The sequence below is a fragment of the Tripterygium wilfordii genome, chromosome 6, assembly GCF_013401445.1.
Source record: "Tripterygium wilfordii isolate XIE 37 chromosome 6, ASM1340144v1, whole genome shotgun sequence".
Lineage (NCBI taxonomy): Eukaryota > Viridiplantae > Streptophyta > Magnoliopsida > Celastrales > Celastraceae > Tripterygium > Tripterygium wilfordii.
The window spans coordinates 361,715-378,355 of NC_052237.1; the positions used below are offsets into that span (position 1 = coordinate 361,715).

Here is a 16,641-nt window from a genome sequence, read left to right on the forward strand (position 1 = left end):
TTATCAAAGGATTCAAGAATGCATAGTAGTAAAGGGGTCCACTTTTGTTGGTATATGTAATTATTTACAAAAGTATATCATACACAAGTGCCCCTTTTATTATGTCATTTTGTTACAAACATTTTTATTATGTCACGGGTTGCAATTGTTCAACTCTCTATGAACGATCTTACATTATCAAATTGATTATCTTTAGGGATATAATACTCTATGATCTCGTATAAAAGATTTGAAAATCATCACAAACTTTCCTACGTACGAGAAGGAGTTATAGCTCGTTTACAATATATGATCCATATTTTTAACATGAGAGTTGCTTTGATTCTTCCACGTAATTCTTATGATTGTTTTGTTGTATATGCGTATGGATATATTTTTGTGGGACATAATAGTGGTTAAGCCATGAACATCAAATGGTAAATAGAATAACCATTCCAAACAAAAATAGAATAACAATTTACAAAAGATCGGCAAGGCAAAAATAAATAAATAAATAAATTACCCCGAAATAGTAAAAGCAGCCGTGTGAAGCGATCCGAGTTTCTGGTACCCGGTTTGACACTTCCCACACTCGACAACTATGAACTCGCTTTCCCAACGCAACACGTGTCGGCAATAAAATATGGAATCATCGTTGACGTAAAGCCCAAAAGCCAAGGATTTTCGAAATCAAACGTAAGGCTTCGACTACGTGTCGAGAAAGACAAGAGAGTGGCCGAAAAATTCTATACGCGCGCGATTGGTTGATTGAAGTAATGTCGTCAGTGTTAGTGCAAAAACGCGGGTTTGCAAAAGTTGAGGAAGATAGAGCGAGAGCGAGAGATATGTCTGTGGATGGTTGGCTTTGATTCGCTCTCTCTTTCTCTCTCTTGTTCGTTGTTTTGTGGAGAGGAGGAGGGTGCGTTTTTTTTCTTTTTTTCCTCTATAATTTCCCCTCTCTTTCTCTCTCATTAAAATGACAACGACCCTCTCGTTTATCTCTCTAAAAACTCTCTTCCTTCTCTCTCGGTTTGGTTTTCGGTTCTGGTTTTGGCGGAGGGGATTGATACGGTGACAGAAGTGTGAGGGGGGAGGGAATGGGGAGAGGTGGAGTGAGAGCTTGGTGATGGAGCAGGAATGGAGTTCGACGCCGGAATTCATATGTCCCGTGTTGGTGGTGGTGGAGGAGGAGCTTTCTCTGAGGGAACATCAGTGCCGTCTTCTTTGAACCAAGGTCCTTTTCTATGCCATGCTACTAGTCGGTGTTCTTTTTTTGGTGGTGTGGAATTGTCCATTTTGCCCTCTTATGTCATCGAATTTCCATTCGTCAATGCTTTGATTCTCCAGAACTAACACTTGGGAGATTCAAGTGTTCCAGTGTTGATCAGCTGTTCACTTTTTTTTTTTGGGTTTAATTTTACTTTGTATGCTTTATCTTTTACAAAAGTAAATTGAGCTCGATCATGATCAATGTTGTATTTGGATTTGTCTGAATGATAAGTCAATCAAATTTCGTGAATCGAAATTATGATTTCACGAGCCATCACTATGATCCATGTTGAAAGTATTAATCATCTATGAATCAATTTGTGCCAGAAACATGAACGCCAAGAACAATTTTATTTTTTATTTTTTTGGAATAGATTTTGGATGACATATTTGCGGTGGAACTATTCTACTCTTTTTGATTGGTTTTATGATTGATATTGACCCTCTGGTTTTAATGTATGTTTAGATGCATTATGGCAAATGAGTTTGAGACCAAGTGAAACAATGGAGTCTGGTCCTTATCCTGAGCGTCCTGGAGAGCCAGATTGTTCATATTACATCAGAACAGGCCTTTGTAGGTTTGAGGCAACTTGCCGGTTTAACCATCCCCCGAACAGGAAGCTGGTATGTATTGCAAACATGCATGGAAAAATTTCAGTGAGCATTGATACGACACAAAAAATATTGTTATATACCAAGAGCTCCTGATGCATATAAGTTGGCCTTATTATTGCTGTCGTGGAATCAATAAAAGTGGTTGAAGTGCTGGAGGCGTCAACCTCTGGCCGGTATTGTGCTTGTTTTGTGTAATTCTGCATTAGTGGGTATCATGATTCGGTCAAGTATTAAACCCAAGAAAGCCTTAATGATGGTTATGACTTATGTCGAATACGTGGCTAAAACCCACATCCGTGTATGACATGTAGACTTCATATTCAATTTATCTCCTTTTACTGTTATCTTTCTTATACAACCCTGTGAACGAAAGCATAACAAAAGAAAAAGATTTTGTCGGAAGGAAGAAAACAAATGATGGCAGTTACCTGTTAACTGGCCCTGAACTTGGACGATTGCTATTATTAGGAAATGGATTTCCATTAGTTTTGTTGTCCATTAAACATATATATTTCACTCATCTCTCTTCCTCTGCAAGTGTATGTGTGTGTGGTTTGCTCTAACCCTTTTATCTGCGTATGCTTTGTCAAATAGTAATATTAGGTTGAGAAGCACACTTTGCGCAAAGCATGCTAGTATATTTAAGTTGTCACATTCTTTACTACATGAGAAAAATGATGGTCAAAATGAACTTATTGAGGTAGATTCTGTTGAATTTCAGGCTGTTGCTGCTGCAAGGATGAAGGGGGAGTATCCAGAACGAATTGGACAACCTGAATGCCAGGTAAAAGTCTTCTCCAGTTTCCACATTTCTGGCACCTTAATTGATTTTATCCTTGCTATCAGCATGTGCCATATATCTTTTGCTTCATACCAACACCTCATCCGTGTCTCTTCTTTATTTGTGGTTAAACCTATATGTTTACGTTCTGAGCATTGTATCATCCATGAAAATGTGTTATTTTTATGCCTAAGTTGTTTAGCTTGTTATCGAAATATAATATAGAACTTCAAAGCTCCGCTCGGAGATCTATATTGTAAAGAACATATGTTAGTTTGGTTCTTCTCATTCCTTGCTTCTTCATTTCCTTGAGTGTAATACCACGATGATGGATGATTATGCAGACATTGATTTAGACAGATGACTTAAGGCAACTAAAGAAATAGAGAGACACATATAAGAGGAAATAAGAAGACAGTTACTAGACATATATATTTTGCATATGAATGTTATATGTAGAAAATAGAAATTACGTACTCGTTTGAATCTTTGCTGTTAATATATATTTTTACTTGTTGTATAACTCTGTTAGAGAATCAAGTAAGTTGACTTTCAGTTTGTGATTGTGAGTCATGTTTGTGCTCTTTTGTATTTATTTTCCACGTTTCATGTGGAAGTTCTGCACACTCAACTTCTTGTATATGTGGGGTTTTACAAACTAATTTTTGCTTTGAACCACTGTGCAGTACTACCTGAAGACAGGAACTTGCAAATTTGGGGCCACATGCAAGTTTCATCATCCTAGAGAGAAGGCTGGCATTGCTGGAAGAGTTTCCTTAAACATTTTGGGCTATCCACTTCGTCCGGTTTGGATTTTGTCTCTGGCTGATTTTTTTTTTTATGATTATATGCACTCAACAATGTGTCTTCTTTGATTGATAAAAACTATTTTTTTTTTTCCATTTCCGTTTCTTTTCTTATCAGAATGAGATTGAATGTGCTTATTATTTAAGAACTGGACAATGCAAGTTTGGGAGTACTTGTAAATTCCACCATCCTCAACCGACTAATATGGTGGTTCCATTGCGTGGTTCGGTATATCCTACTGTCCAATCTCCAACAACTCCTGGTCAGCAGTCGTATCCAGGAGGGATAACAAATTGGTCAAGAGCGTCATTTATTACTAGTCCACGCTGGCAGAGTCCTTCTAATTATACACCTCTAATTCTTCAGCAGGGAGTTGTATCTGTTCCAGGATGGAATGCATACAGTGTAAGCCTTTCTTTACCCTGAATGAATTTGGGTACAACAAGCATACTTGTTTACATTAGTTGAGCAGATGCAGTCTTATTCAAAGTAAATATTTGTAATGATTCATTTACAGAGGTTTCTAGTTATGATTGTTTTACTTGTTTATTACTGAAGTTTTTCCAAGTGCTCAGTGCCATGTTTAGATATTTTTATTATCTGTATCCACTTTTCATATTGTCTCCTTTTATATTTATGATGGCATAGAACTTATGCCAGGCAACCTTTTTGCTGAAATGGGACTTGGATTCCTCCAGTGGTAACAACGAGAGAGATTTGCTTTGCTTTCCTGAAATTTGGAAAGAGCATTGGTTTTGATCTGCTTGACTTCCAATTCAATTTTAACCTTCGAATTACATTCCTTGTCTGCCTAATATTGAATCTAGTTAGGCGTTGCTGTATGACAAGAGCCATGATACTTGAAGCTGTAATGGATTGATATGGTTTTGGAGTTTGGACATCAAAAGCCGAGGTCTTGGAACGTGTCTTCATATGGTTTGGATTAAATCAGAATGAAATGTAGAAGTATGGTAAAACATATATCCAGAGCACAGCTTGAAAAGTTTTAGAAATTCACTAAAACAAATTGCTGGCCTGACATTACCGTGGTTATATCTAAGCATTGATTATGAAAGGTCCATTAGCGGCATAGAAGTGAAGTAAACCACTTAGTAGCCTATATATAATTTGAACTTTTATGCCAGTTGGTCGAAATACCATATTATGCAACTTGTAAGAATAGGCATTCTTTGGTATTAGACTTGTTCCTATCTCAGAAAAATTAGTTTTTGTTGGTTTACTTGTGGTTGTAATTTTTTGTCATTTTACCAATAGATTTAAAGATGTTTTGGGTTTAGGTGCCCATAATTGAGTTTTGAGCTTCAACTAGAGGCTCATTAGTATTCTCAGTTCTCCTTTATTGTGCAATTGGTATTTAGTATGCATGTTTTTTTCGTTGAACACTTGAACTTTGGGTCATTTCTGGTTGATTAAACTGGTAAAAATTGAGAAGGGCTGACAGCCATTCTGTCCCTTGGTACAGGGCCAACTTGGGTCAGTCTCATCATCGGATAGTCAGCAGCAAACAATGGGAAACAGTCAGATCTATGGAACATCCCGCCAGAGTGAATCTGGAGTAGGACCTCAAGGCACATATTCTCCTCTGCGCTCTGGCTCTGTCTCAATGGGGTTTTATGCATTGCAAAGGGAAAATGTGTTTCCTGAGAGACCCGGTCAGCCTGAATGCCAGTTTTACATGAAAACCGGAGACTGTAAGTTTGGTGCAGTTTGTAGATTCCATCATCCAAGAGAGAGACTTATTCCTGCTCCAGACTGTGTCTTGAGTCCCATAGGCCTGCCCTTTCGACCTGTGAGTTATATTACCTCCAGGCGTTTTTTTAATATTGTTTTATTAAGCCTTTTGTGTTAATTTTGAAGACTGCTGGTCGAGTTAAAACTGGTCTGTATTTGCATATTCATGTCCCAACTAACCGAGGTTGTTTTTGGACTTGCCTTAGTATTTGTTGCTTGCCTAATGGTAACCTGCTTATGTTCTTAAATTTTTGGACCACTTTCTTAGACATATTGCTTTGTTGGAAAATATTGCTGTAAATATGTCCTTAAGCTGAATGTGACCCTTTTTGCATTTTTTTACTATTTCCTTTATCTTTGGTTTTTGAATAGAGCACCTAGTTGGTAATAAGGCTAGATAATGGTCACAATTGAAGGACAGCACATGCAACTCAATAATGACAGAATGGTTGTTCTTGTTTTGACGAATGTCTTGAGAGACTGTAGGATGATCCAATAATAAAATTGACCAATATTATATTGCGAAGTACTGATAAATTTTCACTCAAAGCCACTTTTCTTGTCAATTCCATTTTACTCTTTGTGAGTGTTTTTTTAGCTTTACTTACCAAAAATACAAATGCTAATGCAATAAAAGGTTTGCCTCACCAAGATGTTTTTGTATGCTCTGTGGTCCTAAGTCCTAACTGGATTGTGTTTATATTTTCATTTTTTGCCACTGAAACTGAGAGTGCCTCTGTTTAATTTTCGACAGGGAGAACCTGTGTGCATGTTCTATTCTCGTTATGGTATATGCAAGTTTGGTCCTAGTTGCAAGTTTGACCACCCTATGGGAGTTTTCACATACAATCTCTCTACATCGTCATCCACTGATGCCCCTGTTCGACGATTGTTAGGGTCATCATCAGGATCTTCAGCATTGAATTTATCATCAGAAGCGCTGGTTGAAGCAGGCCAGACAAAGCCTAGGCGACTTTCACTATCACTATCGGAGCCTAGAAAGCTGCCTTCTAATGATGATAATATTGACTCCGAGGAATGAATGCTGACTCAATATATGGATCAGCCATTTCAATCTCTAGGAGGAAATACAAGAGTTATCTGTAATTCATTTCCATTGTGGAAATGTATAGTTTATGGCAAGTTCGTACTGCAATTGAGTTGACAGATAACTCCTCTGAATTTCTTTTTGTGCCTTGTATAGAAATCTTCAAATATTGTCACATTTGGTAAAGCCTGATGTGAACGTATCATTTGTCTCATTCCCAGCTTTCTTGTTTCTTTCGTTTTATTCAGTATATTTAATGAATTTCCTTGCAATTTTTATGGCTTCACTTTGACTATCCAGAGAATATTTATGCTCTGCTTGCTTTTCACATTTGTGGACTAAACCATCCGCCTTTTTTGTCTTTTTTTTTTCTTCTTCTTCCCGTAACTCTTACTGCTGTTGATGCAGCAAAACTTCCTACAATACAATGGCTTCTGGATCTAGTTACCTGGCATCTGCAAGAAATTTTTTTTTATCTTAAAAAGTTCAGCTCCATTATTTGATTTTCCATTATGGAACTGACGATAAAAGATTAGTGATTGTATTTCCTGTCAAGTTTTGATTTAGTTTTCATACAGGCCTCAGGTGTGGGACGGTGGTAGTATGCCCAGAGAAGTCCGGATTCTAGGTAAGCAAAGTTGGTAGTTTTTTTTTTAATTTTTAATGAGGTTACAGTGTTTTTGAATATTGTCTTGTGGACCTTAACCCTAATAATGCTTCGTCTTATTATAAGTTTTCAATGCGCTAGACTGTTTGATATCTGTGTGAGTTGGAAACTTAATCATGAGATGAGGAATTCATGGTGCTCAAAGTTCCATTTAGAAAAAGCAATTAATATACTATGAGTATGATACAAGTTTCAAATGTATTTCTCAAGTTTCATGAAGCTTGTTCTAGTTTGAAAGTTTTGACATCCAGTTGATGCTGATAAACCTTTCATTGATTGTGAATTGTCTCTTTGTGTTATGAAGGTGAGAGGATCAGTGAGCAGTGAATATATCATTACATTCAGAGTTTTTTCAACATTGTTGCCTTGTGTTAAGTTTCATTCAGATTAACGGACATTTTGCTGTCTATCAGGTTTGGGATCAAGTGTGTGAAATCAGGGTTTTGATTGGTTTATTTGATGGCTTATATATTTAACTTAATTATGACATACATTCATTATCATAATATATTTTTAACTAGATATTTTTGAAAATGGACTATTATTCTATACAAATAATATACAATAGAATTTGGGCTCAAATATCTTGATGAGCTTAATTGAGTGGAATTAGAGGTGGAGTAATAGTTAATCAAGCTGCTGTGCTGGAGTTGAAGAGAGAATCCATCCTAAAATTGAGCTATATCGTGGTTTTTACAGCCTAAAATTGAGCGCAATGGCAAGAGTGGCCGAGCCTTAAAATTTTCCCTAAAAACATATCCCCTCCCAAAAGCAGCCTTTTAGCCAAAGAAATTGGGCCTGGGCTTATAATATTTATTGGGCCTCATGCTTTCATAGTTGAGATGATGTAGCTTTCCTTTAATCAGCAAATGAGGAAGCCTCATATTGCCACGTAGCACCGGCCTTGAAGTCAACAGTAGGGACTAGGGATGGGTAGGTGTGTATCTATACTTCTGTGTACCCCACATTGTCTCCGGTGCTTCACAGTTCACATGATGATACTCACACTTGTAAGAGAGTGAGTGAGTGACGGTGCCAAACCCTCTCTTCCAAAATTCTCAGCGAAGCTGGAGTCCTCTTTTCTCTCATATTCTCTCTCCTTGAATGTATATGCATTTCCCTAATTTAACGCCACCTTAGTAATTGCCAAAATCAGTAGAGCAGAAAAAAGAACCCTTTTTTATGCTCCGACAAATCAAAACAATACTTGGTACGCAGAGCATCGAAGGAACTCAGTCACCAATTCCCACCTATTTAGCAGCCCAGCAGAAGAAGGAACAATCATGTCTTCTTCTGGGTTCAGTTCCTCTTTCTTGTTTCTTATGCTGCTGCTATTTTTGGCGAATGTGTTCAGTCACAGTGAAGCAAGCATAGCCCAAGTGAGTGTCTTTTTAATTATAAAAATATATTATTCTTCAATTTTGGCATCTGGGTAAAACCCATATGTAATTCATAGATCTATGCTTCTTTCTTTTCAAATTGGTCATGATGCAATGTGGGTATTTGTTGGTTGACTCTTGGTTTCTTGATTTGGAGGCAAATGGGTCACTGGTGGAGGCAGAAAAGCTGGTGCCATTGTTGGGGCAAAGGAAGGTAGAAATGGTGTTGAATGAGAGCAGGAGGAAATTGGGGGGCTTCCAGATATGTGCACTTTGCACTTGCTGTGGAGGTGCCAGGGGAGTGTGTGTGCCATCTCCCTGTTGCTATGCCATTAATTGCCACATTCCAAACAGGCCCTATGGTTTCTGCTCTTTCACTCCCAAGACCTGTAATTGCTTTGGATGCCATATATAGTCTAAGTCTTTCTCTCTTTCTCTTTCTCTTTCTTGATATAATTCGCTTTCTTTAAATTGGGGGTAATCTTGATTTTTAAGTGTGAATGGGCAGGAGAATATCTGTTCTTAGATTTATTTGTTGATAAGTTTATTATAATTTATAAAATTATTACTGTTCGATTAAGGTTGTTTTGCTATTTCCAGTTGGAACTGTCCATATGATTTTTTTTTTCAGGAAGTAGCAAATAACAATGCTTAGACATTGCAATGCTAGGGGTAATGTTATATTCGTATTTATGTGACTCGATGATAGAGTTGCAGGGGTGCAGCTAGAAGTCTCATATTTAAGTATGTGCACATTTCATATGTTTCCGATCCCGATCATTGCGGGAGTCTTGTATACGGATGTTGATTGCTGTTTTTACTTGTATTTCTGTAGACAGTTTGACTGGGAAGGAGTATATATGTTCTTAAGATTTGCTTCTAATTTTGTTAAGACTAGTATCATATGAGTATGTTAGTGAACAAATGCTCTTCTCCTATCAAGCAGTTGGGTATGATCTTTTGTTGATAAGCTTAATTTATTTGCTTGGCTAATATATTAATGTTAGTGCTCAGTAGGGTTGCTGGGTTCATGATGACAAGCATTAAAATATGTTTATTATCATGATTAATTAAAGCTTGTCTGGTTACTTTCTTTACTACTTGTCTGTTCTACTAGTGTGGTAAGTAAGACTGCAAGATGTGAAGAACTAATTTTTTTTATAATCAATGTGATTATCTTAATATCCTAGTCTCAAATAGAACTTAAAACATGTGATTGCTGTTAACTTATAAATACTATTATTACTTTCTTAATTACTTGTTGAGTATAGGATGGGTGATCTTGTTTTGAGCAAGTAGAAATAGATATAGATGTGAGTTATGATTGCTGTTGGATAGGATAGATGTGATATTAATGCATGCATTTAGATGTATCCAACTCAGCTCTAGAGACTAAGGTGGGTGGGAGTTGGTGGGGGCAATTAAGCCTATAGCAACAGCTTTGCCAGAGTTGTGTGGTAGTGATATTATACATATATCTTGAATGAACATTAATGTATATACCTCTATATAAGTATATTTAGCCAGAAAAGAAGGAAGGGAATCCAATGAATGAATGCTGAAATGTCACTGGTCATGTGAAGTTGTTTATGTGTTATGTGTGTGGATGTTTTTCTCAATTGTTCAACTGGAGGAGGGGGTTTTCATTGGCAGCAGTAAGGGTTTTGCAGACTCGAATCTGAAATGCCTGGTGCCTTAAGAAGAGTGTTTTGGGGATCTCATTGACTTCATCTGTGTGATGAAACTATGCAACAACCCATGTGCCTCTCTCTCTATTTCTACTTTGTTTTTGTCAATCATATATATTCATAATTGTGGGTGTTTTTCTTCTTGTCCACAGAAATAATTCATGTCAAAAACATTTGTGGATGGAATGAATTCAATTCATGTTGAATGTGAATTCAGATGCAGCTGTTGTGGACACTATGACATTTCATCTCATCTATAATCTATCTGGTTTTAAAAATAAATTGATCTTTTAGATGATATTCATTTACTACCTTATTATTTTGGTGCATGTTTTCAGACTTTCTCCTCGAATATCATTTTCTTGAGGAATAAAACGAAATAATACTTTTCTTTTACATCTACCAAACAACAATGGATAAAGTTGTTTCTTGTCATGGCAACCAAAACATTAACAAAAAAAAAAAGCATATATATCATTACAGGAATTTTTTTATGAATTAATTACTCTATTAATGGATTGATTATCACTCAATTGAGTGCTACTGATGATATGCTTATAGTTGCTTTACTTGTACACTGACAATAGCTTACTTGTCCTTGCAAAATCCGGACAATGATTCTCTTTGAAACATGTATTTTAGGGATTTGCTAAAAAGAATTTTAGGACATCGGTTGAAAAGTTATATATTTTGTGATCTGTAATGAAAATAGGAGAATCTAACCAACTTATATTTTTAAAGCTTAAACAAAGATTATATAACTTAACATGGCATCGTAGCTCAACAATCCGTTGTAGTCTAGTTGGTTAGGATATTCGGCTCTCACCCGAAAGACCCGGGTTCAAGTCCCGGCAACGGAACTTTTTCTTTACCATAATTTTGTTTTTCCCTTTTTTTCTTTATAAATCAAGCCTCAACGAAGCAAACAAACTCTATATTACCATATCAAGAACCATATATCATCTTCCCAGGAATCAAGGTGAGTAGGAAGGTTACTGCAACCAACAGTTAATGATCATAATTCAATTACCACTGGATTTTATTTGTTTTGATAAACCAAATGACTACTTTACAAGACCTGAAAGGAATTGTAGAATATCTATTCACAGCTTCGAATGCTTTTTTACTTATTTCATTCTGAATTTTCGTATAATTTTGTGTGATCAACCTTCCTCATCACTGCCTTGAAATCTCAGTCTATGATGAGAATCATATGAAAACATCCCCCCGGCCCTGGGCTTCTGTCTTGAAAACGTTCACCTATAACTTAATATGGTTACACAATCTGCACAGCTTTTAAACAATCCACTGCTATAATGGTCGTAGAAACGGATCCGTCCAACATTTGTCCTCCTCAGCTGCCTTTTTCCATCGCTGCTCGAAAATATTCAACTCGATATAGGACTGTCTCCTCACCTGCATATATATTAAACACTTATGACTTATACCCAACTAAAGGACACGGTATGTTAGGATAGATCGCTTCGATTGGCTCCTAAAAACCATGCTAGTATTGCATTAACGTTCAAGAGTTTACAATGGCTTTCCATGAAAAAAAAAATCATGAAAGCTATGCTGTTTCAGGCAGTGAACAAAGATAAAGTTGGTTTCGATACTTACATCCAACCTAGGATTTTTATAACGCGAATAAGGTAACGCCTGTAATACAGGAAAAAAAGTCATATACTCAGTCCCAGAAAATTTAAAGTGACGCAATGAACAAATTCTAAACAAATTCCAATGAGAACATAAAATGATTGAAGTATTTGTAATATCAAGATGCGTAGACTGATTGCAATCTCACCTTCTTGTCACTAGTGCCTCCAAGCGTTGGGCGGTTGTGATGGACTATGTACTCGGCATCCACAACACCAACATTTTTAGTTCGATCGCCCTATCAAATGAGGGAACAAAACAAGGCCAAGCAGAGTTAGAGGAGAGGAAAAAAAAATATTAACAAATAGAACACATTTTCGAATAGAGCTTGCCTGTGAACAGTAACCAAGCTGCTTATCGAGACCCCAAGCATGAATCAAGTCGTTCTGTAAACATGATTAAAGATGATGAGACGAAAAGAATCAATGGAATTTAACCTAATATTTAACATTTATATCGTGGACAATAATAAAATGCGTCATTACAGCTCTACAGATGTATTTTCCACTGAACAGCTGATCTATGTATTGTAAAGAATTAGCTATATCCCATTTGACTTCCTTTTAAAGAAACCATTCAAATCAAGTCATTACTTCGACTGCATCTGCATTGCTTTTACATACTTTGTATCCAAATTGACCGCACTTGGTAATATGGAAAGAATAACACACCTGGACCATATACCATACGCAACGCCAGGCAGCTTTAGAGAAAACAGGAGCCATCATTTCTATCCACCTGTAAGATCAAACTCAGTGTTGAGCGTAACGATAGTCTTTGTTTTTTCATTTGTCTTTATCATTTTTGTCATATCAAATCATGAAAGTCTTGTTATGCTAAAAAAACAAAGTTCAAGGAAGAGTGGGTGGAAAGTTTAATCAATTAATCATTGAGTCTTACAGTGGTACCTGCAAACCATAACAGTTTTGAGTATGTGGGAGTGAAGAACTATATCCAATAACCTTGCGTGGTCATAGATTATCAGGTATTAGTAGTTATTTTTTATTTTCAGGGTTTTAATTTCTTCTTCTTCTTTTTTTCCGAATAAAACATAACATAAAGTTGAAACATATCAAATTTAAACAATACATTTCAAACATTATTAAATGAGAACTTTTACCCAGTACAAGGAGGAGCTGTGCTGCTGCTATCACAACCAGTCCCATTAACCATAGTTTTGAAAGTCCTTCTGCCAATGATTAGCCAACCACACAACATACTAAAAGAGTTAATTGATTGCCTCGGTGCATATTATTAAAGCCAACAACATCTAATACAAAGTCGATCAAAATAAAGTGGATGAACTCATGATGGCAGTAAAACCAAAATTGCTTCAACTAAACAATCGTCGTCATCATCCAAGTCTTTATTCTAGAAGTTTAGGCTCGGTTATATAAGTTTATGAAAAAATCAACGGAATTCACAACGTATATTCATTTCCACCATTCATTTCTATCTAGGATCATACTTTTATCATTTCTTATTACTTCAGGTCATGTGTTTTTATGTATTTCACTTAGCATCGTAATATCTCATATACAAATTCTTTCGATTCTTCTCACCTCCATATGTCTTCTCCAAGTTTATAAATACCAAGTGAAATTTTATTTCATTGTCTATATTTTTGTACAACTCCCCAGTTCATAACTATCATCTATCTCTTAGACCTAATTCCTAAAACACCCACAACTAAAACAATAAATGAGGAAATAGACTGAGAGAAAACCTGTGCACTGTTGAGTTCCTTGAGCGCACAGTAAGTTGATGATGCACCTCAGATCTGGGATCAAGTGCTGGCTGTGATATCTCAAGCCCTTCCTTCTTAACAATTGATAAATACCTAAAATGTTTTAACAGACATCAAGAAAATATTCAAGTTCAAGCATCTATAGTGTAAATATCACACAATGTGTATCAACCATAATATTTATATTATTCTGTACACAAATACAGACTTCAGTGGCTGAAAATGTTCAGAAAACTAAGTTCTCATCAGGTTGCTGAAAGGTTGAAGCAAATAAGGGCAGAAAGATTGAAGCATATATAACTACTTCAAGTTATACATCCTGAGCCATGATAGTCCCTTACAGACATGATTCAGGCACCTCTAGCAACACTTTAAGCTCAAGGATGGTTAATCACCACAACATCAACAACAATGAGAAGTACATAATTCAACTATCAAAACATAGAACACAGTGAGTGGTAAATACTTGCAACATGCTAATCTTACTTCTCAGACTTCTTTGAATAATGACACTTTAGAGAGAATAAAAAAGTGTCGCATTCATGGTGACAGACCACTTCATTTCACTCATTTCCCAAATATTGAATCCAGTGACACCCACAATTTCCGAAATTCCAATTAAGAATATGTTTTATTCTTCTATATCAAACAAGTAGTTACAGTTACTTTACCTTCTGGGGTCAAAATGGTTGACTCCAAGATCCTCGTCCCAGAGAAAAATGTAGCTGTATTCTGCAATTATATCAGGATGCAAGAAACGCTTTGCAAACCACCTGTTCATTGCCAAAAGCCAAATTTCCAATAAAGAAAATCCTAGAAGGACATAACTTGATTAGAAGTTGTGATTGGATCAGACAACAACAGAACTTACCATTTAGTTTGATTGGGTACAGAAACATGTATGACATGATCATACCATTCAAAAGTCTTCCATTCATCAACAATACCATCATAGTGGAAAAGCATCACAACGAAACCACTTGATAGAAACTGCAAAATGGAACAATAAGATCAATTGAAGCTATATACAATCAGGAAAAACAAAACATTGCAATTACAATAATTTGTAAGTTTGATAAATACCTTTTTGACCATTCTATTTACAAGATCTTTTTGCTTTATTCCAGCGGGCAATGTGAATAGGTGCTTTGACGCATTTTTATCATCCTGTGAAGAAAAGAAAATGCTAATACATCAACTATATAAAACAACAGCAAAATCAAGGAGACAAGCAAAATTCCTAAAATAAATCATATGGCCCTATACCTCTGGAAAGCCCCATAATGGTCTCATTTTCAAGTCACTAGTCTTCACGGCAATGCCTTCAGGCAATGCCTCGCTTCCCGGAGGCCTGCATTGACTCTAAAGCAGAAAGGAAAACACGAACAACCTAAGACGCTTCATTTGATAGTAAGACTTAAAATTACCAGTTAGGTGGCGAAAATAAACCTTGCATTTTCTCGATTCTGAGTTCTGATAACTATCTTCTCTTGCCCATCTAGATATAATCTGAACAAAGAAATTTAACTTTGGACATCATATCTTTAAAAATATAGGATCTAATAAAAAAAATAAAAAAAATATCTTAATAGAATCTGTTAGAAAATAGAAGTAACTGAAATTCTTCATCAACTTCTAACCTAAGAATTCCGGTTAATGATCCATCACATACAAAAACTGATGTCTTAAATATTGTGGAATCAGAGAAGTAAAAAGAGCATAAACAATGCATGACTGTAAAATTGTGATGCATTACTTACCAGCTTACTGTCCGGGGCTACAAATGCACTTCCAAAAAATAAAACAAGACAGAACAATGAAGCAGCGGGGAAAATTGTGTATATATATGGTCTCCTACTCTTAGGATCTTCGGCCTGAGATACCTGAATAAGTGAATCCAGCAAAAATTGAGAAACAGGATAAGGCAAAGCAATTCAATTAATGAAGGCACAAAGATTGAAACATCAATACAATGGACAACTTCCCTTGTGGCTTCGCACTAGTGATTATAATTAACTAGAAACTCAAACGGAGAACTTTCAGACCATTAATAGTCCTCAGTTACACCGATCATCATGACCAACTGAGCTATTTCACTTTTTCTGAACATTGAAATTGGGATTTTCTTTTTTTAAAAAAAAAAAAAAAACTTCACAACTAAAGACTGCATTTTGAGCATGTTATTTGAACTGGGTGTATATTCAAAATTCACATTGTGGATGTATATGTACAAAGAAGTAATAGAACAATAATCAATCCTCATATACAATTGAAAGACTAAAATCAATGAATTTTCGATCAAATTTAGCCACAAAAACGCCGAAAGATGTTCAAATTCAGCTACCCCTGTATTTCCAAATCGTCTTTTCAATTCTCTTCATTTTCTGAAACTCATCTAATATCCCCCAAAAGAAATATCAAACATGATCTGAATATTTTGTTCCCGCACATATACTGTAATAATGACCGGAAGTCGACTTACCGGATTTTGAGACTTCATATCCTCACAAACCGAAGCAGAGAGCCGAAAAACGACGACGCTCTGTTCAGTCCAAAAGCACTGAAAGTAGGTGCGTGGTTTTGAAAACCACGTTTTATCACAATCTCCCGGAAGAAACTGTCTCCGCCATCAGCACCACAATCTCAGGACCACGAAAGAGAAAGAAAAGGAACGGTTTCGTTTTCTCGGCAGTGGAAACCGAATCAATCGAGAATCGAAACGCAAAAAGAACAAAACACAGAAATCGAAGATGAAACTGTGTCTGCAACGATTTCAATGCGTGTCGTTTGGTTTCGTTTAATTGTGATGTGAGAGAGAGAAGCCCGCGTAGAAATGGAGAATGTGGAGAAGGAATGGTGGGAAGTTCTCCAATAGAAAAATAAATTATACGCAATCCTGTTCCTGTGTTATATAATTAATGAATTATTATATATTTATATATGATAATGCTGTTTCATGGTGTCATGGTCTTCTTTACATGCCAGCCAGCTTTTGATTGGTTGGATATGCTCAAAATTAGATAAATTTGAATCAAATTCTAATTACTCTTTCAATTCAGTTCTTGATTATTGTTATTTTGTTTTTTTTATTTTTAGCCTTACATATACTCTGGAAATTACCTGTGTAATTGCCTCAATCATCTCTAATTAGACTGAATTGGAAGAGAATAAACGATATGGACATCATTTTCAATTTGGTGAACAATTAAAGAGCACCGTTTTTCTTAAATTGGGTTCTTGTTTAATTTGTTTT

At 36.0% G+C, this 16,641-nt stretch overlaps 3 protein-coding genes and 1 non-coding gene across 6 annotated transcripts; 3 read left to right on the top strand and 1 right to left on the bottom strand.

Annotated features, from left to right (window-relative positions):
* The first annotated feature begins 802 nt into the window (after positions 1-802).
* On the top strand, positions 803-6,523 carry LOC120000318 (zinc finger CCCH domain-containing protein ZFN-like). The gene is made up of 7 exons (XM_038848344.1): positions 803-1,213; positions 1,715-1,872; positions 2,585-2,647; positions 3,331-3,450; positions 3,569-3,856; positions 4,935-5,261; positions 5,958-6,523. Exons 1-7 carry the CDS (start codon positions 1,117-1,119, stop codon positions 6,243-6,245), a joined length of 1,341 nt encoding a protein of 446 aa, XP_038704272.1. The 5' UTR covers positions 803-1,116; the 3' UTR covers positions 6,246-6,523.
* A 982-nt stretch (positions 6,524-7,505) lies between these two features.
* LOC120000319 lies at positions 7,506-8,877 on the top strand. The gene is made up of 2 exons (XM_038848345.1): positions 7,506-8,297; positions 8,455-8,877. Exons 1-2 carry the CDS (start codon positions 8,202-8,204, stop codon positions 8,710-8,712), a joined length of 354 nt encoding a protein of 117 aa, XP_038704273.1. The 5' UTR covers positions 7,506-8,201; the 3' UTR covers positions 8,713-8,877.
* Positions 8,878-10,772: 1,895 nt separating this feature from the next.
* On the top strand, positions 10,773-10,845 carry TRNAE-CUC. The gene has a single exon. It is a non-coding gene; the product is annotated as a tRNA-Glu (tRNA).
* An 81-nt stretch (positions 10,846-10,926) lies between these two features.
* On the bottom strand, positions 10,927-16,267 carry LOC119999557. 3 transcript variants are annotated; one of them, XR_005468471.1, is made up of 15 exons: positions 15,871-16,267; positions 15,149-15,271; positions 14,838-14,897; positions 14,655-14,750; positions 14,472-14,555; positions 14,260-14,378; positions 14,060-14,161; positions 13,368-13,481; positions 12,762-12,830; positions 12,313-12,379; positions 11,974-12,027; positions 11,790-11,879; positions 11,606-11,644; positions 11,211-11,401; positions 10,927-11,157 (listed from the first exon to the last, which is right to left on the bottom strand). XR_005468471.1 is itself a non-coding variant. In XM_038847182.1 (14 exons), the coding sequence occupies exons 1-14, from the start codon at positions 15,886-15,888 to the stop codon at positions 11,297-11,299; spliced, it is 1,131 nt and encodes a 376-aa protein (XP_038703110.1). In that variant the 5' UTR covers positions 15,889-16,267; the 3' UTR covers positions 10,927-11,296. The 3 variants fall into 3 exon arrangements, 2 of the variants coding, with proteins under 2 accessions (XP_038703110.1, XP_038703109.1); XM_038847182.1 differs by having other exon boundaries at positions 10,927-11,401; positions 15,149-15,262; XM_038847181.1 differs by having other exon boundaries at positions 10,927-11,401.
* Positions 16,268-16,641: the final 374 nt, after the last annotated feature.